We start from the raw sequence: 22,047 nt of genomic DNA, 5'->3' as shown, positions 1-22,047 counted from the left end.
AGTGGATATACAGGAGACCCAAATATTACATGTACATGCTACAGAGCAGCAAAACCATCTACATCTAACTTGTACCAAATCACGAGTTGTTTACAGTTACATATTTATTTTAAGAATACTAAACAGAAGATATTATTTAATTCACAGAGCTTTTTTTCCTTTGAATCATCTATTCTGATCCTCTCTTTCCCATAGGAGGATTTGTCCCCTCTTTTTCACTTATATAATGTTCATATAACATTCCTTTTTTCTTTGCCTTCTTATTGTACACCAATGTAATTATTGTGAGTTCCTGTAAATGAGATATGTATATACACTGCAGTTACTGCACACAGTCAAGTCATGTGTTGAAGTAGTTTACCCTCTCAGACGGCAACTTGAGCAGCTGCAAGCCTAGCAATTGGAACCCTGTAGATAAAATACAAATCAGGATTTTTTATTTTTTGGTATTGTGAAAGCAGTATAGAAAATTTCAAATTAAGTGCCATGTCAAGCCAACCTGAATGGAGAACATGAAACATAGTCCAGTCCAGCCTCTGCAAAGAAGGCAACGGAAGAAGGTTCCCCACCATGCTCTCCACATATTCCAACCTGTTTGTCAACATCATATTTTTAAGTCTAGAAAAATAAACCATAGACAAAACTATATGCTTCTCCATGACAATAAGCTGCTAGCACAGCAGTTTGCATGGGATATTCAAAGGATTTGAGAATTGATATCAGCTTCAATTGATGATAGATGATAGATGATAGGGCACCACAGAAACATTTCATCTTTCTGCAGTGAAGATGGATGCTGCAAGATGCAGCCCCATCATCCTTGACAGGTTGACATACCATCTTAAAACGGATGAAGTCAAATCCTCTGGCAACTCCAAAGTAGTCATAAACGGCTAATTGAAGCTATGCATTGCTTGGCATGGTTGCATAAACATGATTGGAGCATTATTTTTGCCACAATCATGACATAATATCTTTCTCAGATAAACCCAAACATCCTATCAGCACTCCATAGAACATTTGTACATACTTCAACGGCACAAGCAGCTCATAATACAAGGTTACCATATACCTTTAAGCTAGGCCTAGCCGCACGACCCCTTTCAGTGGCAATCTTGATGAGCTGACCGACACCTCTTTGATCAAGAACCTGCGAGCAACAAAATTGGACTATTGAGTGTCAGGAAATCAGTTACAATTTTTCTCCATTCCCTTAAATAGGGAAACTTTTGTTTCTATAAGTATAAGCTATCTTCTAATGAACCCCAAGGAAGCATGAAAATAAGATAACCTCAAACGGATCATTTTGCAGAATGCCTTGGGCTAGGTAAATAGGGAGAAACTTGCCAACATCATCTCTACTGTAACCAAAGGTCATCTGTGTAAGATCATTGGTCCCAAAGGAGAAGAACTCTGCTTCCTTTGCAATCTATAAGCAATGATTAAAGGATGCAGGGCATTAATAAGCAATAATGAATGCTACATTCAAAGTTGTACACAACCAAGAGAGAGAGAAGAGAGGGGGGGGAGGGGGAAGATGGCTTCAAAATATAAAGAGTATTCATAAAACATGGAAGGAACAATTCAACTTGCCATACCTCATCTGCAACCAGAGCAGCTCTAGGGATTTCAATCATTGTCCCCACCTTATAGCTCAAGGAGGAACCCATCTCAGATAACACCTTCTTTGCAACACTTCGTATTAGACTCACTTGATGTCCTAGTTCCTGCCATGAAAGATGTCATTTTTTTTCTCAGAAGATGGAATTTTTCGGGTTTTTATCCCTTAAAAATATAAAAAGTCGGATCAATTTTGACGTTATGACTATGAGATCAATTTTTGGTAGAGAAGCATATCTAGAAATGCATGAAGTTTAATCACACAGACTCAGTTTTCTTGTTTCAAGTGACATACAGATATTCTACAAAGAAAAAGAAATAAAAAGACAAAATAGACTTTGGAATAAGCAATGTACATAGAGTAGCATCTTTCCCTCACTGTAGGGCCTGTAGGCACAGTGAACGAACCTAACATTGTAGAAGATTAAGGAAGGGACAGATATCATGCCTGAGGTGTTCCAACAAGGGGAACCATTATTTCTGGAAGAACTTTGACACCCTGGTTGCTCATTGAGACAGCAGCCTGAAAGATTGCGCGTGCCTGCATTTCAGTGAGTTCCGGATATGATATCCCTAGCCTGTTGAGAAACAAGCAAAACCCATTTGTGAACAACAATGAGATGTTTTCTGTGCATTTCTTGTAACTTTTACTTGAAGTTCATGAACCATTGGAATATATAAAATGCTAGCAGCAACTACAGTGTTGAGATTTATTCCATACCCATCCCTTTTTCTGGAACAGTTTAATATGGACTCAAGAGGATAGTTGATTGATTAACTATATCATCAATTAATTACATGGTCAGAAAAGGGATGGGTAGTAACATAATGGAACCGATATAAAAGAAGAAAAGAACAGTAAACAAACTCTCTTTTTTATTAAAAACAACTCGACAGTAAACTTAATAATCTCAATGATGAAATAATGTTCAAGACAAACCTTTACATAGGCTACAAATTCCACCCTATAAAGAAATCTTAAAATTATTAGAAAAATTCCTTGCTACCACTTGAAATTAGATTGTAACTTGTTAGATTATTTCAATAAAATAAGCTGTTCCCTCCTTTTCTTGAATTTTCAACTTTTCCTTGTGGCGTCACCAAGTGCGAAGCACTGGCTGCGCTCGTGTGCGTGTCACATTGGCGCTTTACACACACTTTGCACGTACACATCATTGCACGAGCCACAAGCCAATCTGATGCTTTTTTTGGAACCTGTACAACTGCAATTCTAACAGTCATATTTTTGTTCGAATTTTGACATTAATAACCGCTTTCCAATAGTCATTTTTTAACAGTCAGTAACTGTTGTGTTCAACAATGAAAAAGCTGATATAAAATGATGATTTCAGAAATTCTAACTAATACTTCTCTTTTCTCTTCTTCCTCTCTTCTAGTGTTACACATTTCTTGTTTGGAATAGTGTTCTGAATTTGCAATCTGCGCACACAATCGGGCTATTGTTGGTTGCTTGTGGATTGATCATTATTTTGAAGCGTGGTCAAGATGAGATGCAGCTGGTGTTCAATCTATCTCATCTTTTTCTTAGTTTAGCATCACAAGATTTAGAGCCCAACATGATGCAAGAGGGACCAAGTATGTGATGTCTGTTAAATAACGTCTCTATTGGTTTTTAACTAAGAATCTATCTCCATTGTTTATTCAGAAAACCTTAGGTTATAATATGACAAACGACTAACACAAGCAAAAATTATAATAGTTGCTATCCAAAAATAAAATTTGTTGAGCAATTTTAGATCAAAAGCTCATAAGGAAGCCACTGAACCTGCAGCCTCGAAAACCAAGCATGGGATTTACTTCTGCTAACTTCTCAATTCTCGAAAAAACTTCATCCTCATTCATGCCAGTCTCTGCAGTTAGTTCACTTACAATATCTTGTACGTCACCTTCTGGAAGAAACTCATGAAGTGGAGGGTCTAATAGTCGGATTGTTACTGGAAGGCCTGAAATTTGATAACTAATCTTGAGCAAGTAAAAGCTCAATAAAAAAAATGTACAATAAATTTTCAAATGTAGAATGAGTGCCCAAAATACTGATGAAGTTGTACGTTGCACCATTGGTTTTGTGATTGCAGGTTACAAATTTGTTGTTCCAAAAGTTAGAAATTTCTTATCCTTCAAAAATTTAAATCAACATAAGAGAATAGTACCATCCATTGCACGGAAAATTCCTTCAAAGTCAGATCTTTGATAAGGTAATAACGAATCCAGTGCAGCCTTCCTCTGTTCTGTTGTAACTGCCATTATCATCTTCCTCACAGCCTTTAGCCTCTCATCTGAAGCAAAGAACTGAAACATACCAAAACAGGATAACTGAAAATTTGTAACCTTACTCTACTCTATAAAAGGTGACATACCAAGTAAAGCTAAGATTTTGTTTTTAGTCAATACCAGTGAGCATTTCCCTTATTGCATATGAAATATGCATGGAAAAAAATGCCAAAATATAGAAATGAGAAATTGTTTAGGTGTCCAAAAAAAAAACTCAACAAGTTCTCATAAGTGGAAAACAATGAACATGAACCATACAATTTCTATAGGACTTACATATATATGTGTGTATCCTGTCTGGAAAACAATGAACCATGCAATTTATATGGCACTTCCAATCACCCCAAGGATAAATAAGTCTATATATCTGGCAAAGATATACAGTGTCTTTTACATGTACGATGAGGAGGAAGACCATGGTATAAGAAAAATAGTTACCATGTGCTCTGTCCTGCAGAGGCCAATCCCTTGGGCACCATTATTTCTTGCCGTTTGTGCATCTTCAGGTGTGTCAGCATTTGCCATAACCTATTCCAGCATCGTGCCACTAAATTAGATTATAAAATATTCAACAAGTACTGATACAGCAGTAGCACTTAATAACAGTTACAGGAAGTGTAGCACCTTGAGACGCCTTATTTTATCAGCCCAAGACATAAAGATCTCCAAGTCACCACTTAAAGCCGGAGGAGAGAGTGGCTGTTTCCCCAATATCACTTCACCTGTTGACCCATTGAGCGAGAGCCACGCTCCTTCCTCAATCACCCTGTCTCCAATCACAACCACCTGCAACGTTGATAAAGCAACCTTTTTGTTTATTCCCTCTTATATTACTTAACCGAAAAAATTGAAAGTATTCCCTCTTGTACTGTAACAGCTATTACGTATAGGAGAACAAAATTTAAAAGTCCACCTTCTCATTGTCATTTACACGGATTTCAGAACAGCCAGAAACACAACACTTTCCCCATCCACGTGCTACAACAGCCGCGTGAGATGTCATTCCACCCCTTGCTGTCAAGATTCCAACAGCTGCATGCATACCACCAATGTCCTCTGGGCTGGTCTCTGTCCTCACCTTCAATTACACAAATCATGTAAAACTTCAGTTCTAAATGATTTGGGAAACTCAAGTTCAAATGCATATACAACATAAGGTATTGTGAATGCTAACAGAATTGTGAAAAGAGCAACCAAAGACATAACGATATCTTTCCTGTAGAACATAATCTGTTCAACCTAACATCATTAATGTTCAATAATCTAACAAATAGTCATATCCTGACGAAGCATCCAGGTTTTGTTGTAGAGAGTTTGTTTCAGTCATATTACAATGAAAGGCTTCAGTGAACAGGACTGCAATTCCATTAGAACCGTAACTGAATCATTCCTGGATTAATTTTTCCATCTAGTCGATCAGTAAGCTTATGCATCAGTCATCACAAAGGCTGGATTTATCTAAGACATGGGGAATTCCTCTCTGTTCAGCTCAAAACAAACTAACAGTTCCAAGAAAGCAAAAGAATGATGAAAATGGACATTAATATGAACATACCAAGATGGCACTCTTTCCTTGTGCATGCCATGCTTCAGCTTCATCAGCTCCAAATACAACCTGCCCCACTGCAGCTCCTGGTGATGCTGGCAAGCCCTTGGCAACCACTTTGTCTTTGTAAGCAGCTGGAGCCTCAAACTAGTCCAACAATATTTCAATGAAGTTAGGAAGACCTTTACATTATACTGTCAATGTGCTCTTATGTAGAGAAATTCACAAATGCATACATTACATATGTGCACAGTGAACAATTAGAAAGCTATGGGGATCTTCACCATTGAGCAAACTAGAAATGATTACCAGAACAGTGTTGTGTACAGCCATAGCTTATAGTTTTCTATCGAAGTCGGTGTTTTAAGCTCCTTCAAAGACAGTTAACCAATACCAAATTTTGTTTGTGCTTAGGTTCAAAAAGTCAATTTATCGGCAGATCTATTTGCTATCAGAGCACTCTTGACATATATAAACCTGGGGATGAAGAAGTTGGTCAAGATGCTGTGGCTCCACCATCTTAATTGCAGAGCGCATATCAACAAGCCCTTCGTTAACCATGTCTACAGCTATCTTTACTGCACCTTTACCAGTACGCTTTCCAGAGCGGCACTGCAACATCCATAACCTATTTTCTTGGACTGTGAATTCGATGTCCTGTATTTATCAAAGAGGACCACGTATTAGTATGTTATTGAAGTACAATAGAGATCGTCATAATGTTTGAAAAAATAATATCAGCAAGCAAAATGTTGGCAAAACATGACTGACTTGTATTTCAGACTTTGAGAACATAAAGGCCATTATAATCTCAGAAATCAAGGTCATGAATAGTATAGGGATGAAAAAAAATCATCTTTACAAGGAGATGTAAACTTTTACCATCATATCTTTGTAATGTTGCTCTAAAATTTCACAGTTCTCCACAAGCTCTTTGTAAGCTTCAGGCATGCAACTTTTCATGGTGTCCAAGTCTTCTGGTGTCCTAATTCCAGCAACTACATCTTCTCCCTATTCAAATCCATTCTTCAGCTACACTTACAAAATCATTACAAAGATGAAACTACTGCTATTTACATAAAAAAGAGAAGATAGAGGCTTAAAGTAAGCTCAAGATGGGAGCAGCACATAAAACCTGAGCATTGATCAGAAACTCCCCATAGAGCTTCTTCTCACCAGTGCTAGGATTCCTAGTAAACAGAACACCTGTCCCTGAAGTGTTTCCCATGTTTCCGAATACCATGCATTGAATGTTTACTGCAGTGCCCTTTAATCCAGTTATCTGATTGATGCCCCGGTACTTAATGGCCCTTGGGCTATCCCAAGAATCAAAAACAGCTTTAACAGCCAACTGTAATTGCTGTTTCGGATCTGCATATAGATACAGGCAAAAGGAGATGAGTTTAAAGTAGGATATGCACATCCTAGAATGGAAATATATAAACAGTCTTATCCAGATTGCCCTATGCACTTTTATCAACTTAAAGATTTTTCTATGAAAAGATGGAAACGTAAAGAAGCCAGTGTTGAACTTGGTACCTGATGGGAAATTTTCACCCTTAGTTTCAAGATAAACATTCTTGTACTGTTCCACCAGCTCTTTGAGATCAAAGGCCGTTAGCTCAGTGTCAAGTTTAACTCCTTTTGCATTCTTCAACCTTTCTAACTTCTCCTCAAATAGAGAGTGCGGAATTCCCAATACCTCCAATTAAAGGTGACGATGTTTTAATAATTTTAGTAACAAGAAAAGGCGACTGTACAATTTACTCCATTTAAATACAAAATGAATATTTTAAGTGCACACACAATTATCAACACTTTGCATTACATTTCACTTTGGTAGTTTTAATGTTTCACTGACTTTGCATTGCCCAACAAATTGTAGAAGACAGGAAACTAAGCAGAGACTTGAGAAGCACTGCAAACTGAGCACAAGTTAGCATAACGAGCAACATCTAGAAGAAGCACTTACAACATCTCCAAACATGTCTAGAAAACGTCTGTACGAGTCATAAGCAAAACGCTCTCCACTTTTTGATGCCAAACCAGTAACTACCTCATCATTGAGTCCAAGGTTGAGAACAGTGTCCATCATGCCAGGCATGGAAATCTACATATAAATAGGAGGCAGATCATTTTTTTTTTTTTTTTGGCTGGAATGGACGCAAATGAGTTTAGGGTACATAATACATAAATAAATAATATCTAGCTACTCTATAGTCTATACTTATGTGGGAAAAGGCTTACTGCAGCACCAGAGCGGACTGAGAGGAGGAGGGGCTTAGAAGGGTCACCAAGAGAAGCTCCCATGTCCTTCTCCACAGTCTCCAAGCCTTCCAATATCTCCTCCCATAAACCTTCAGGCAACTTCTTTACATTTTGCTGATACTCTTGGCATGCTTCCGTTGATATGGTAAGTCCTGGTGGTACAGATAACCCAATGCTCGCCATTTCTGCAAGGTTTGCTCCCTTCCCTCCCAACTTCAATAAGACACACATACAAAGCCATCAAATTCAAACTTTTGTCTCTCTCTTGCTTTCCCTCCTCTCACATATTTCAATTTATTATAAATTTCTACAGTAATAATATGATGTTTGTTCTGCTTAGGAGAAGTCCTTTGGGTAGTGTCTTCAGTATTAGTTGTCATTCAAAAATTAGTTGTGGAATAGAATCCTTTTCATTTCACATTTCAAGTGAAATGGAGATGATCCATTTTACAATCAAAATTTTGTTTTTGTTTTGTTGCATCCAATGGTGTCACCTCATTTAAAATTTTAAATGAGAATAAGGTTGCAACATATACACTATTAAACCTAACCTATGAAATCTAATTTAGAGCATAAAATAAATCCTCTGTATTTCACCTGATTAATTTTGATTAAGCCTCTAGGTTTATAAATGCTGTAACCAAATGCAAATACCATGAGGTTTTAATAAAGAATTATTCCACTCATGAGGAGAGATTCCAATACTCTGGTTTATGGTGAGACTTCATAGCCACCCTTAGTGAGGAGTAGTGAAACTATTTTTCTCTAAGGATTACCCTTTTTTTTTCAGTGCAGTAGCCCTGCGCCGTGATCTATTAACTTATTCTAGATGTCCAAATACACCATCAATTATATGATCAAACAGATTCTACAGACATAATTAAAAGGTCGCGATTCATGTGCATGTAGAAAGATAAATAAAGCCTTACCAAAGACTTCATTCCCTTGTTGCCTTCACTCCTTCCTTTGCCAAAAGTAAATACTCGCTGTGTAAACCCAATGAAAAGACAAATTTCATGCATGCAACACTAGATATATAACACGAAGAAATGCTTGTACTAAGACAATTAGCAACCTATCTGCATACACATTTGATAGAGGATACTCTGTGAAAGTACAAAAAGTAATTAAAGAAACGCCAGTGACTCAAAAATCAACTCGACCATGAAGACCAAGAGAGAGATAATGATAATACCAAGAGAGAGATAATGATAATACCAACAATATAAAATTCAAAATCAAACTGACTTGTATCTAAATTTTGATGAATGTACATTCAAATTTAAACTTTTATAATCTCAAACTATTATAAACAGTAGATATCTCCTCCAGTGGAAGGCAAGCAAGGGGAGAAAATCAAATTTTCAAATATTTTAGTCTCGTTTAGCCATCAAGAAACAAGGATTATTAAAGCATATTTGCCGGTTCTAAAGAACGTTCGATTCTAGCTAGTTGCTGGTGAGCCATAAACCATTTCTTTCGTCATCAAAAGTTCATAACCCACCTGTTCCTCCATGGATATCGATCTATAAGCCCACCTCCACAAACAACTCAATCTTTCAACAGAACTCTCACACGTTTTACCACAACAACCTAATACCCATCACAATTAACCTCCCTAAAAGAGTAGGTAAAAAGTGTTAAAAAAGGCAACATTTCCTTCTTTCTTTCTCCCTCTCTTTCCAGCTGCCCACCGCCACATTCTATTTCTTGCCACCCGGCCCTCTTCCCCAATAATCATCTCTTTTTTTTTTCTCCCTCCCACACGTCTCTCTATCCTATATTTACACGTCACCCCACACTTTGTTCTCCCTTGGATAGATCCAACGTTCTGTCACCGCCATGTATGATCTGCATGCTGAAGATCATACAAGCTAGCTGCACGTGGCCTCCTCTTGAGCAGTCACGTAAGTGAGGTGTACGTAGTTGTGAGTGTTCGAATAATCCAAGTGTCCTCGTGAGGGTTCTTTGAGAGTGTGCAGGCTCAGCATATGTAGCTCTTTTTTGTTGTCTTGTTTCATTGAGTTATATTATCAAACCCTATTGTTGTATTATAAAGTTACTAATAATAAAAGCATCTTTGTTGAAGAATGGTGCACCTGTTTATGGTTACAGTTGCAAATTTTTGATAATTTGAAAGGATATTGATACAATCTTTAGAGCATTTCCGGTAGTAACAGATTATCTTAATCATTCTCTACTTTCTTTAATTATTTCAATGTGCTAAAGGGAGAGAGAAACTAATAAAAAAACAAAAAGTAAATCATTGCCTTTAATATTATATTCGCTCAATGTGCTACGGTCAACTTTTACAAGTGAAAATTCACTGTAGTAAACATTTTCTTTAATGCATATACTCTATATAGTCAAAATAACTCAAATTCGTTAAAGAGATATACTATAATCTAATAAAAACTCTATATTTTATTTATAAAAGTCCATGTGACAAGATGTCATATTATTTTCTTTTTGTTTTATCTTTTTTAAAAAAAAAATAATAATAATAATTAATGTAATATCTTACCATGTGAACTTTTATGAGCAAAATGTGAAATTTTTATTAGATTTTAGCATTTCTCTTAGTTAAATATAGATAATATTAGCACTTTAAAGCATATGCTAGAGATGCTATAAACTGAGTGTAAATGTGAAATTTTTATTAGATTTTTATTAGATTTTTGCCTAATTTTTCTATTTAAAATTTTGGGCTCAAGAGCTCAAAACTCATTTTTTTGGGCCTCAATGACAACCCCAAGTCCATCTCAACTTTCTTCTTATTCAAAAAAAAAAAAAAAAATCATGTAAAAGACTGCATTGGGCTGGCCGAGCTGCGGGTTAAACAAGTGGACTTTTGAGGCTAGGCCAGCCTGAACCTTCAACCACCACGGTCCCATGGAGGCAACCACCGGTGAACCGAGGGCCTACACCATGTGGCATATATGTGCAACAAAATTAGCCCGTACCTTTTTGGTAGTTGGCGTAGGGTCCGACTGCGACAATGGCGTGAGGATGGCTTGCGCTCGGGGCAGGCCGCGGAGTAGCGGCTCAAATCTCTTGGGCTTTGCGCTCTTTATCCCATTCACGACGGCAAACTGTGAGCTGCGGCAGCGCGTGTTCACGGCTTGGCTGATGCGGAGGTTTTCTTTGAGAAGATGAATATTGCGATCCACATGCTTCCCCTTCTTCAACACTCTTTCGCTGCAAGCGTCTGGTGTAGTCCTCACCAGCATAGCTTCTTTCACTGTTGATCTTGATCACACCTTTGCTCTGCTTATGATCAATCACTACTCTCTGTTGATTAAATCAAAGTATAATTTAATTCATGATTTAGAAAGAAACAGGCTCAAGCTTATTAATTTGATCGTGAAATTGTTGAAATAGCAATCATATATATATGTTTACCTTCCTGAAGTTGCAGAGAGAACTCTAGCAAACAGAGATGTTCATTCAAAAAATGGCAGTTAGTAGTTTTTTTCTTTTTTTTTTTTATAATAAATCTCACAGCAGAGGCGTGAGAGGCGACGTGAGTGGACGAAATTACGGTTATAGCTAGTTTGATGCCATCCTTGGAATTATGTGCAAGTTCCCACTCTGCCCTTCAGTTGATTGAATATCTGCCATGGCCTTCACCTTGGAAAGAAGTGCATGGGTGAGTGAAAAAGACGACGACACGTGGCGTCATTGGGGGGGTTTTGTGTACTTTCAAGTTGATTGGGTCAATTCTTCTTGCCGATAGGCTCATCTTGGCACGCAATTTAACAACCACTGAGGAAGTATCGAGTCTCATGCAGCTTCGATGTTAATATCAAGAATTCAAAGACGATTGATCGCTAGGCTCTAGCTCTTCCCACTACTACAAATTTTATGATACTATGAGAGGATAGAGAGGTTAAATACAAATTTGGTTCTTTGATTTGCACCTTTTATCATTTGATAAATGTTAGGATTCATTCCGGTGTTCGTGAATATTGTTTTCTAAAATAAGCGGAAAAAACTTACTCTACTAGTGTCTCATTTTTTTACAGAAAAAAAAAACAATATTCATGTAAAATTAAAAGAATACTGAAAGAACCGTGACATTTCTCTTATCGAATGGCTCTCTCAGTTTTAAAACTACCATAACTATAGTCTTTCAAAAAATTGTAATGGTCCGCTACATCAAAACTTTTAAGCGCCACCATGTCTTCCATGGTGACATGAATTGATCAATGACATGATACCAATGTGGCAAGAATTGATCAATGACGTGGCATGAGGGACACATAGGTTGCTAAAAGGCTTTTACATGGTACGCCGTTAAATTTTTGGACAGGATATAGACAGAAGGGGACTTAAAAAGACAAAGGAAAAATTGCAAGTACCTATTGTAATAATTTTTAAAATCGAAGTAACCATTTCATAAAAGTGCAAATCACGACGACTATTAATAGGCAAAAGAGCATATTTACTGTTTAAAGTAATAATAGAGAATGTAATAGAGAATTTGTTGGACTGCGTATAGAAAAGCGAGTAATTAAAGTAAAAATTTATGCTTTTTTTAGTAGTTATTTTGACTACTCTAGCTGGAAATGCCCCTAACTTATTATGACCTTTGTCTTATTCTTCTTCTTAAATTAACCTTTAAAAAAATATCAGACTAATATTATAAGAATAAATAATAAAATAATAAAATAATAATAAATAGATAAATAAATAAAAAAATAGAGATATACTTGTAGAAATGATTCCAACGAGAAGGAAACGTTAGGAGTAGAATATGATTCTAGAGCCTTTGACATTGATAGGAGGAAATTTCGGGGGATTTTAGATTCATATGTATAATGATATTACTATTAGGGAAAGTAACAAATAAAGTGGCCCATTCTTATGTGGTCGAGGCTTCCGATGAACCCAAAAGCGTTACATGGAGGGCCCGTCACTCTTTGCTGAGAATATAGTTTGAATCCAAAGAAATGGTGCCACGTGGTTCACTCATGGACACAAAAGAGGCATATGCAATCCTGCTCTCTCCTTCCTTATCCCAAATTACACATACACTGCAGTCACAATAATCTTGACTACGTCTCATCACTCGCTTAGATTCTGTTTGTTTCGACGGAAAAGCTTCTTTTGAAAAAGGTTTTTGGCTGAACCTTGAGCCATAATAATATGGAAATTGACATGTCTTAAAGTTAAGCCTGACCCTATGATTTTGGATCCAGCTTGAGGCACTTTAATCAACAATTGCATAATCCCTTACAATTTAAGGCCAAAACAACATTTCCAGCCAGATTTTTAGTGGCACAATGCTGAGGCCTTCACTCAAAGGAGGCATGACATCGGGCCATCGGCTCTTACCAACTGCTCTACTTATAGGGGGCCAAATTAAGAAAAAAAATGATCAAATAATGGAAGAGGGGGAGGGGGAGGCTGAACACAAGCATAAACCCTGCCATTTGCAAAGTAAGGCAACTTGATTATCTCAACTATTAAAAATGGGTCATTCGATTCATTTCAAAGGAGTCCCAAAATCATTATTCAGAACACTCGACTCAATTCTGAAAACAATTACGAACGAGCATAACGAACAGGAATTCGCCGCTGTATGGTGCTCCTACAAGAAGGGCAATCTTTCATCCCCTGTTTCTCATGGAGCTCATTGCATGTTGTACACACCACCTGATGAGCACATGGGAGAAAAACAACAGACATCTCCTCTGAAAGGCACATCACACACTCCCGTTCCCGTTTCACACCTGTCCCAGAGTAGTCCTGAAAATCTCTCACTACTTTTGAGATATAAGGAGTCCGGGACTCCTTGTGATCTGGGCCATTTCTGATGTCCATAAGTCTGTTGGCATAACTTCCATCAATGCCCCTTCTGAGTGCAGCAATTTTTGAAGAATCACTTTTCAGTCTCAATTGGGAAATTTCTTTTTCAAGCTTCTGAATGTCATCTTTGTATTTCTGCAGATTTTTTTCCGCTTTGGATTTAATCATATTTTCCTTCGATTTTGCTGAAGTTTCAATTTGTTCTCTTTCTTTTCTTATGGAATTGGCTTGCATAAGTAGTTCTTCCTTTGCTTTCTCCTCCTGGTTGACTCTAGCCTGTGATATATTTCTTTTTGATGAGAAAGGACCCAGTGGTAAACCATAATCACAAGCACCAAGAAAAACTAGGGATGGCACCTTTGGGGAACAAGAAAGCAGTATACTTTCAAAGCTTTAATATAAGTAGTCTCTAAAACCCCACATGAACATGCCCTTTTGTTTGACGGCTCATACCATACTACCAATATCATGCTTTCACACTTCTGATATGTGTTTTGAAAAAGGGAAATGTTTCTAATAATACTAAAGAAAATGAAATGAACAAAATCTCAGGAGTTTCAAAACGCATAAAAATGGCGCATGTGTGCCTGTGCACAGGCCCATAAACATGTGCCTACTTAAGGTAAAGAAAAGCCCTAAAAGAAAAGTGAATCAGATGTGCTGAAGGTAAATCCACCTACCAAGATGACAAATAAAGAGATAATAAACTTCAAAAATATTTCACAAGATTTTTCATCCAAAGTAATAAATAATAAGAAATACACCCACTCATAATATAAAGAATAATGCTAGTCAATCCAATCCTTGATCAGGAAATGGAATAACCTAAACCTCATTTGCCTTAAAGGATACCTAAGGCAGGCCTTAATAAGAATAATCCTACTATATGTATACCTCTTTGCATCTATTCCCCTTTTTTATCATCACATGCACCTATACGTGAACCTAATGTAATCTGTCTTCCCAAAGCAGTGGGCCAGTGGTGTCCATTGCACTCAATGGAACTGCGAATTGCACATTAACTGCACATAGGACATGGCTTGTAGAGATGGTATGGCAAAGAATTTAAAGTCAAACTTGTTAAGCTCCTATGGCAGGTAGCAACCTAATTGGATGCCCTGGTTGGATGTGCATTATCTGTTGCATCTTTTAAAATGTTGGCAATGAGAAACCTCTCACTGTTCACATTCACATATTGGTTGCCTCCACTCTATGCAACTAAAGGCAACAAGAAGCCATTATTACAATATACCAAGTGGGGTATCATTTATCAAATTATTATTATTATTTCATTTTGGTGTTTTGTGCGTGTTTGGGGGGGGGGGGGGGGTTTGGGTTGGAAATTGGAAAAACTTTTAAAACATACCTCAAATTGCTCCTCGAGATCTTTGGCTTGCTCCAATTCCTGGAGCAGTTGTGTTACTTTGCGTATTTCTGTCATGAGTTCTTCTTGGAAGAAGGATTTTTGCTTCTCCCATGACTGAAATTTCATGAGTGTCTTCTTCTCCCTCTTTGATACCTCCTGACAGCTTGCAGCTGACTCAGCCGCACGTAATTTAGCAGCTTCCATCTCTTTCCTCAGTCCAGCATTCTCCAACTGAAGCTTTTTGACAGCAGAATTGGCTCGCTCAACCTGCCCACTAGCCTTGCCCAAAGCATTCTCCATCTCAGATAGCTTCTTCATAGTGTTTTCCTCCAGAGTCTGCTTCTCTTTCTTGAGCCGTTCAACTTCTTCTTTCTCTTGCCTCAGTGTCTTAAGTTCAGCCTTGTCCTTACCCAGCCTACGAGCAGCCTGCATAACTTTCTGATTTGCCCATTCTGTCCACTCCTGGAGCTGATTTTGCAGTTCCCGAACCCTTGGAACCAGTTTCAAAATCATGTCATCCTTCTTGTCCTGGGGAACCCACTGCCCGAGAGATTTATCATATGGTATCCCAGCATAACTACAATTAGGTGGCTCAACATTGAAGCTGCCGGGCACCAAAGCAGAGTTGCTCTTTGTAGGAAGTGAAAGAGAAAGCTCAGTATCGGCAGCTGATAATGGAGGTGATGTATTAACTGCAGGCAATGCAGGTGGAGGACTAACTGCGTGTAATGTGGTTGAGGTACTGGTCTTTGACAATGTAGAAGTGGTATTAACACTTTCCAGGTTAGAAGCTGCAGAAGAAGAAGAAGAAGAGGGTCCAGAGTTCGTTGAAAGACTATGGTTCCCATTGTCTTGGGGCACATCAACTCCCATTGGCTTACTTAATTTTAAGGCGGCATTTTTTAGATTGACAGCGGTAGAGTCAGACACAGATTTTAATTTTTTATCCAAGATTAAACTACTAAAACCACTCAGCTTCCCTCCTCTCGAAGATCCTTTAGATCCATATGTCCGGTAATGTTTCTCCACATGAAGTGACTTCTGTCGGAGCATGTATTCTCTTTTGGTACTACCAGAATGTACCTTTCTACTTCCCCCTAACTTTTCTTCCACTGCAGGAGATTGACAGGTTCCTGCAACATTTATGGATTTATCAATGGTATCTGATGTATTTGTGCCCTCTTTCTCTGATACTAGTCCGTTGAGAACAAGGGAACTCTTTGGTTTCGTAGTGTTGGAAGCCCCTGCCACAGTGGAAGCCTCAGACTGAGTACTATGAGAACAAATAAATGATTTAGAAGGATTTGGAAGATTCAATTCCAAACTTTTGGTTTCTGTCTTTAACTGGGGTTGGGTGGAAAGGTAGGAACTCCCACTTGCAGCCCCATCACACACAAAACTGCTCAAGGGGTCTCCTTCCATTGCACAAGCATGTGACACATTCATATCACAAATTAACAAGCACCACATTGCATCCCCAGTGCTGAAGAAAGGCCTAACTTCTCGAAGAACACAAACCAATTCTGCCAGTACATACTTCTCCAGCTGCTTTAAATCCTCAAAATAGTGCTCCCTTGAAGGATCAATCTCTTGGCCACTTCTAAGAAATGCTAAAGCATTATCCACTATGTTTGACACTGTGTCTTTACACCCATAACAAAGGCCAGACCTTAAGATAGCCTTGGTAGCAACTTCTTCAGTGTAACCACAAACAACAATTTTTTTAATTGCACTTTTGAAAATGGCATCCAAATTGCTTAACACAAGCTCTTCAAGCTGAGCTTCTGTAAGATCACTCCAATCAGCATCTCGGAATTCGTCTGCCTCTAATTCTTCTCTAGGCCGGCTAGGCCCAACCTCAGATGAGTCTATAGCACTAGACAATCCAAGACCAAGTTTCAACCCATCAGTGTGATCCTGGTTAACACTGCATAGGTCACAGGCACTAGGTTGTCCATGACCTGGGGTGATTTCAAATTTCTCCGCTGAAAATTCATAACTTGGGCATTCAATTTGAGTCGACAAGATAATCTTACTTTGGTCACCTACAGGCGGATCAGCCCGAAATTTCCTCTTATTCCTACTACCCTTTTCTTGAACAGAAACTGAAGGGGATAATTGACAGCTACTACTACTGCAAGGCTTAGCAACCATTGATGCCATTTTCTGCTGCACAAAACAATATCTAATACATTCATCAAGTCTATCTATCATCTATCTTTCAATCTATCAATCCACAATGCAACACTAAATTACCGATTAACCAATACTATCAAACCTATTGGAAACAAAAATAATATTAAAATCAACATTGATAACAGAGATTCATTATCCCAGCTTCTAAGATCAGCAACTTGTAACAAATACAAATGAGACGACTAAAACAGATTGTTAGCCATTGCATGCAACAAGGACTAGAAAACATACCTACAAATTCCAGTATCAACAAAACGATAATCAAGTTTCCGTAGCCGAAAGAGAACCAAAACAGTCTTCCAAATTTACTACCGATAAACGAAAATTCAATCAATCAATGCGTTCACAACATACCCAGTTGACAAAAGATTCAAATTCACAGAATCTACATAAATTCCAATACAAATCTAAATTCGAAACCAGCCCATAGATCAATAAAGCATCAATTAAAGTTCCAAGAATTCATATAGCCAGTGACGGAATTATTAAAAGATCCCCAACAGAAGTTCCAGAATTTGAGATTTATAATCAGAACAGCGACGATCGAGACGTACCAGATTGGAACTAATGTTCGGGAAATCAAAGTTACCAACAATCTCAGAACATCGGATTATCAGACAGAAGAATTATAGCTCTTTTTTCCTTTATTTTCCTTTTTATTTTATGCTTAGAGAATTGAAAGTGTCTCGCTTGTATTTTTGGGTTAATGGGTGTTTTTATTTTCAACCTTTTGTATTAACCAGACCAACTAACCATAGTTGGTCAAATATGCTTCCCCCCTAACTAACTATAGTTAGTAAAAATGAGTCACCTACTCACTTTTCTTTTTCTTTTTTTTTCTTTCTTTTTTTTCGTTTGTGATGATTAATGCTGTTTTTTTTTTTTTTAATTTCAAAAAAGAAATGAAAATGAGATGGTTTTCTTTTTCAAAAAGTCATTTATGGTATATATCATGTCATATTTATTTTATTTTTATTTTTTTTAAGATAAATCCATCGTTAAACAATTCAAAACACGTAATAATTTTACAAACATGAATTTTTGCCTTTATACCACATCAAAACATTTTTTCACATAAAAAAACGAAAGGCGCTATCAAGAACGCATTAACAAACATTCCATACTCTTATAGCAAATCTTCAACCAATTGTTTGGTTAAACAACTATTCAACACAATAATAATCAAAGGTCCAAGTTGAATTTGTTTATAATTAACATGTTGTCTTTTAACTCTAAATACTAAGAGAAATATTTAAATACTAAAATTATGTTGATATCATCATTCAGACATAATAAACAATGTCATTCGATCATTATCAAACTGACTGTAATTTTTTTTATTATTATTTAACGTCCATAAGATCCTTCATATTGTCGTTGGATCATTCTAAATAAAAGTCTATAAAACATAAAATAAAAAATGTCTTTACACTTGTATGGTTTAAATCTCTATTATTATTTTGATAAAAATAGTTTATTAAAATAATAAAATTATAGATTTAGAAGACATCAATAGAATCGCAACAAACATATGGGAATTGAATATATATATATATATATATATATATATATATATATATATATATAATACCTATTATGTCACGGTTGAATGATGCTAAATAAATCATTAATTTTTTTTTTTTTTCCTTTTTTTAAACCAAATTATTTACACCTACCCTAATTAGCCTACCTAATAAAATAACATATATGTTGGGTAGAACACTAATGTTAATAGTTATGTTGCAATGGATACAAGCAACGTTCTCTCTTTGTTGATTTTTGTTTTTTTTTCAAAAAATAGGTAATTTTTTTTTTTCTAATTAATAATTGAATAATAAATTGATTATTAACTCAATACAAACACCAAACAAGCATGTCAGAAAAAAAATTGACATGTTTTATAATGATTTTGAAAAGTACTTTTTTTGTCCCAAAAAAATGTTTTAATATGTTATAAAAGTGATGTTTTGATTTTAAAAAGTATTTTATGTTTTTAATTATTAAATAATTTTGGGGAAAATGTATTTTGGTTTCGAAAATTAAAAAAAAAAAAAAAAAAATCATTTCAGAATTGTAGGAGGTCTTGAAAGAAAAGGCGAAGGCAAGTGCGAAAACTAGCGGAAGCCGGAAAATGGAGGAGCAGCCACGGCGACCGAATCCAAGCGAGCGAAAGCAGTCTCTGGTTGAACCACAAGCACAGCAGCAGCCAGCTCTTCATCAGAGCGACGCGGACGAAGACGATGAGAACGTGAAGCAGCTCAATGAGTGTTCCTCTCTCTACTTGTCCTTGCAGGTAATCCAATGCCAACCCCATAAAAAAAATTTTTTTAAAAAAATATATATATATATTTTAGCAATATGGCTGATTCGAATAACCCATTTGATCATATGCCAACCCCATAAAAAAAAAAGATATATATAGCAATATTACTGATTCGAATAACCCATTTGATCATATAATTTGCAGGACTGTCTTGTTAAAACTGACAGGAATTGGAAATCTTGCCAGATGGGTATGCACTTTAGTCTCTATCTCATTCTCTAAAATTTTATTTGGTTTGGTTTTTTGTGTTCGGTGGCATTTTTTTCTTAAATTTTATTGTTGAAAAAGAACGAAAATTTAATGTTGAAATTTTTAGTCTTTTGGGTGAATATTGTCGTGAATTCCCATATGAAAATCTGGGCATTTTGTTGGATCTCTTTGCTGTATATCCATGAATTTTAATGAAGAGTACCTTTTGAATATGATCAATACTTGAATTTCTTTTGTAATTCTATGTTGCTGAAATATTTGGCAGAAGTTCAAGCTTTGAAGGCATGCAATGAAAGAAGGAAGAAAGTGACAAAGGGAAATTAGGGTTTTGCTTAGAAGGGGCTAAACTCTGCAGATTACTATCCTGACCATATGTATGAAGTTTTGGTTTCTGTAGTTGATTGAACAGGAGCATCTCCTATGTTCTATGAGTTAAAATTTTTTGTTGATGATTCTTCAATAATATCATCTGGTGATAGATTGCTCTAACCACTTTGTTTTCTCAGAATTACCGACAATTTGCTAGATTGTAATTCATTTCTAAAGGAAATTTAAAGGAGCAATGAAATAGAGCTTGTGGGATTCAACTTGACATACTTGAGTATTCATGGTTAATTATTTTTGCTTTTATTTGTTGTGAAAGTATACCAGTTGGCACTTGATCATTTCAATGAGATCTGAGAAAATAGAGCTTGTGGGAATAAAAGAAGTTCACCAGTTTTGCTTTTTAACTTTTTCATGACAGGAATCCTAATTTCTATTGCAATTGGTAAGGATTAAAAATTTCATGAATGGGCTTTGTAGGACTTGATTGTTTTGCATTATGATGTTTATGGCTGAGGGATTGCTTTCGGTTAGATACATATGCAACAGGGATCTTGAGGATTAGGATTCTGATTTTAGTTTACTTCAGAGTGGTTATGCTGTGTAGTTGAATCTAATATGATAAGGAAGAAGACAATAAAGCTAGTTGATGCATAAAAATAGAGAAAGGAGGTCCTCAAAAGGAATGGTAGGTTTTGAGTGTATGTATCATTAAGGAGAATATGTTGCTGCAAAATTCAACTGACACAAAGGAAGACAACTTCCATGGTGTATATTTCAGCCTTCAGGTTGTCACTACCGATGTGCCATGTAGTCATTGTGTAGAAGGTTAGTAGTCATGTAGATGTATTATCTCCCTTCAACTCTTAGAGCGAAATGCGGCAAATGCTGGACCAACCCCATCTCATAGAAACTACGACATCGCTCCAAGGATGCCAAATGGACGCCTTCAGCATCCAAAGTAGCGAACTGATCAAAGAACGATGTTCAATAAGTGAAACACATTAAGGGTCTATTTGGGAGTGTGTTTGAGGAGTCTAAAAATGCGTTCAACACTAAAAAAGTCCGTTTAAAAAAAATAATAATAAAAAAAAGGTATTCATTTGGAAAAAAAAATTGAAAACGCTTTTAAAGGCATAAAAAACCTAAAAATTGTCAAAACGCACATTTGGATTTTTAAGCTTTTGTCAAAAAAATGTTTTTTGACTTAAAAACTCTATTTTTCAAATGCTATCCTAAACAAGCTCCAAGTGTCCATTATAAATTTGGGCAATAAGGATTGGAGAATAGCAATCACTCATTCTTAAAACCAAAGAGTCAATCGCTCAAAATTGGGTTGCTTAGAGCCTATTTGGGATTGGGTTTGAAAATTAGAGCGTTTAAGTCAAAAAGAGCTTTTGGGTAAAAACTTCATTTTTAAGCTTTTGTTAAAAGTGTGTTTTGACCATTTTTAAACTTTTTAAACCTTTAAAAGCATTTTTAATTGTTTTTACTAAACGAATACTTTTTTTCTCAAACGAACTTTTTGAGTGTTAAAGCACTTTTAGGCCTCTCAAACGCAATCCCAAACAAACCCTTAATTATGGGATCACTTCTTTCAACTCCAGGCCAACAAAGCAACCATTGCTTGAATGAAGCAGACCAAATTGAGAACTGGGAAAGTTATCTTGTGTGCCAACGTTATTCTCTTTACTTGAAAATGATCAACGTCTCCTCCTTCAACACGGGTAAACTGAGTTTTGACCGATTTATTTTTTGGGTGATCTTGCGAGGACTTGTTTGTTCCCATTCAGCTATTCGTTTTCTTTAATTCCTGCTGTTCTTTTTCTGTTTCGTGGACATTTCTTTTCTTTCACAAAGATGGTTGAAAGGCCTGGAGAGATGAAGGCAAACATATTGCCACGATTTCTGTGTAAAAGCTTGGACATGAATGAAAGGAAAATTGCCGTTCCACAAAGAGATTGAGAAGAATTTCAAGGTGCAGGCCCTTTATTAAAACTATTAACAAAGCCATGTGATAAGACAAACAAAAGGTTTTGTTCACATAAATGTCACACTTAAGTCATCGTTCATCACCCTGCCACCATGTGG

General features: G+C 36.5%; 3 protein-coding genes across 5 annotated transcripts; 1 reads left to right on the top strand and 2 right to left on the bottom strand.

Annotated features, from left to right (window-relative positions):
- Window positions 1-45: 45 nt before the first annotated feature.
- LOC132179330 (pyruvate, phosphate dikinase, chloroplastic) lies at window positions 46-11,225 on the bottom strand. Of its 2 annotated transcripts, XM_059592038.1 has the most exons (21): window positions 11,129-11,225; window positions 10,690-11,017; window positions 8,656-8,712; window positions 7,706-7,939; window positions 7,431-7,568; window positions 6,998-7,160; window positions 6,594-6,829; window positions 6,341-6,469; window positions 5,936-6,115; window positions 5,468-5,605; window positions 4,826-4,990; window positions 4,537-4,698; window positions 4,351-4,440; window positions 3,792-3,930; window positions 3,407-3,584; window positions 2,069-2,198; window positions 1,599-1,727; window positions 1,292-1,429; window positions 1,073-1,150; window positions 500-591; window positions 46-408 (listed from the first exon to the last, which is right to left on the bottom strand). In XM_059592038.1, the coding sequence occupies exons 2-21, from the start codon at window positions 10,954-10,956 to the stop codon at window positions 366-368; spliced, it is 2,886 nt and encodes a 961-aa protein (XP_059448021.1). In that variant the 5' UTR covers window positions 10,957-11,017; window positions 11,129-11,225; the 3' UTR covers window positions 46-365. The 2 variants fall into 2 exon arrangements, with proteins under 2 accessions (XP_059448021.1, XP_059448028.1); XM_059592045.1 differs by lacking the exons at window positions 10,690-11,017; window positions 11,129-11,225 and adding an exon at window positions 9,231-9,456.
- A 1,919-nt stretch (window positions 11,226-13,144) lies between these two features.
- LOC132167090 (putative E3 ubiquitin-protein ligase RF298) lies at window positions 13,145-17,775 on the bottom strand. Of its 2 annotated transcripts, none has more exons than XM_059577985.1 (3): window positions 17,654-17,775; window positions 14,904-17,072; window positions 13,145-13,813 (listed from the first exon to the last, which is right to left on the bottom strand). In XM_059577985.1, exons 2-3 carry the CDS (start codon window positions 17,064-17,066, stop codon window positions 13,274-13,276), a joined length of 2,703 nt encoding a protein of 900 aa, XP_059433968.1. In that variant the 5' UTR covers window positions 17,067-17,072; window positions 17,654-17,775; the 3' UTR covers window positions 13,145-13,273. The 2 variants fall into 2 exon arrangements, with proteins under 2 accessions (XP_059433968.1, XP_059433969.1); XM_059577986.1 differs by having other exon boundaries at window positions 14,904-17,069.
- A 1,375-nt stretch (window positions 17,776-19,150) lies between these two features.
- On the top strand, window positions 19,151-20,415 carry LOC132167534 (uncharacterized). Its single transcript, XM_059578540.1, has 3 exons — window positions 19,151-19,392; window positions 19,567-19,612; window positions 19,898-20,415. Exons 1-3 carry the CDS (start codon window positions 19,231-19,233, stop codon window positions 19,954-19,956), a joined length of 267 nt encoding a protein of 88 aa, XP_059434523.1. The 5' UTR covers window positions 19,151-19,230; the 3' UTR covers window positions 19,957-20,415.
- The last annotated feature ends 1,632 nt before the right edge of the window (window positions 20,416-22,047 follow it).

Source organism: Corylus avellana, chromosome ca1 (assembly GCF_901000735.1).
Source record: "Corylus avellana chromosome ca1, CavTom2PMs-1.0".
In the NCBI taxonomy this organism is placed as follows: Eukaryota; Viridiplantae; Streptophyta; class Magnoliopsida; order Fagales; family Betulaceae; genus Corylus; species Corylus avellana.
Note: the sequence above shows the minus strand (reverse complement) of the source record. Positions and strands in the feature narration are given on the sequence as shown.

Excerpts from the sequence above, each read along its gene's own strand:
- LOC132167090 (XM_059577985.1), bottom strand. The coding sequence starts at position 17,066 with ATGGCATCAATGGTTGCTAAGCCTTGCAGTAGTAGTAGCTGTCAATTA. Across the intron at positions 13,814-14,903 it reads ATCTCGAGGAGCAATTTGAG|GCTAGAGTCAACCAGGAGGA; the intron begins GTATGTTTTAAA and ends AATATATCACAG.
- LOC132179330 (XM_059592038.1), bottom strand. The coding sequence starts at position 10,956 with ATGCTGGTGAGGACTACACCAGACGCTTGCAGCGAAAGAGTGTTGAAG. Across the intron at positions 7,940-8,655 it reads ACAAGGGAATGAAGTCTTTG|TTGGGAGGGAAGGGAGCAAA; the intron begins GTAAGGCTTTAT and ends GTCTTATTGAAG. Across the intron at positions 3,931-4,350 it reads TCTGCAGGACAGAGCACATG|TTCTTTGCTTCAGATGAGAG; the intron begins GTAACTATTTTT and ends GGTATGTTTCAG.
- LOC132167534 (XM_059578540.1), top strand. The coding sequence starts at position 19,231 with ATGGAGGAGCAGCCACGGCGACCGAATCCAAGCGAGCGAAAGCAGTCT. Across the intron at positions 19,393-19,566 it reads CTCTCTACTTGTCCTTGCAG|GACTGTCTTGTTAAAACTGA; the intron begins GTAATCCAATGC and ends TATAATTTGCAG. Across the intron at positions 19,613-19,897 it reads TTGGAAATCTTGCCAGATGG|AAGTTCAAGCTTTGAAGGCA; the intron begins GTATGCACTTTA and ends AATATTTGGCAG.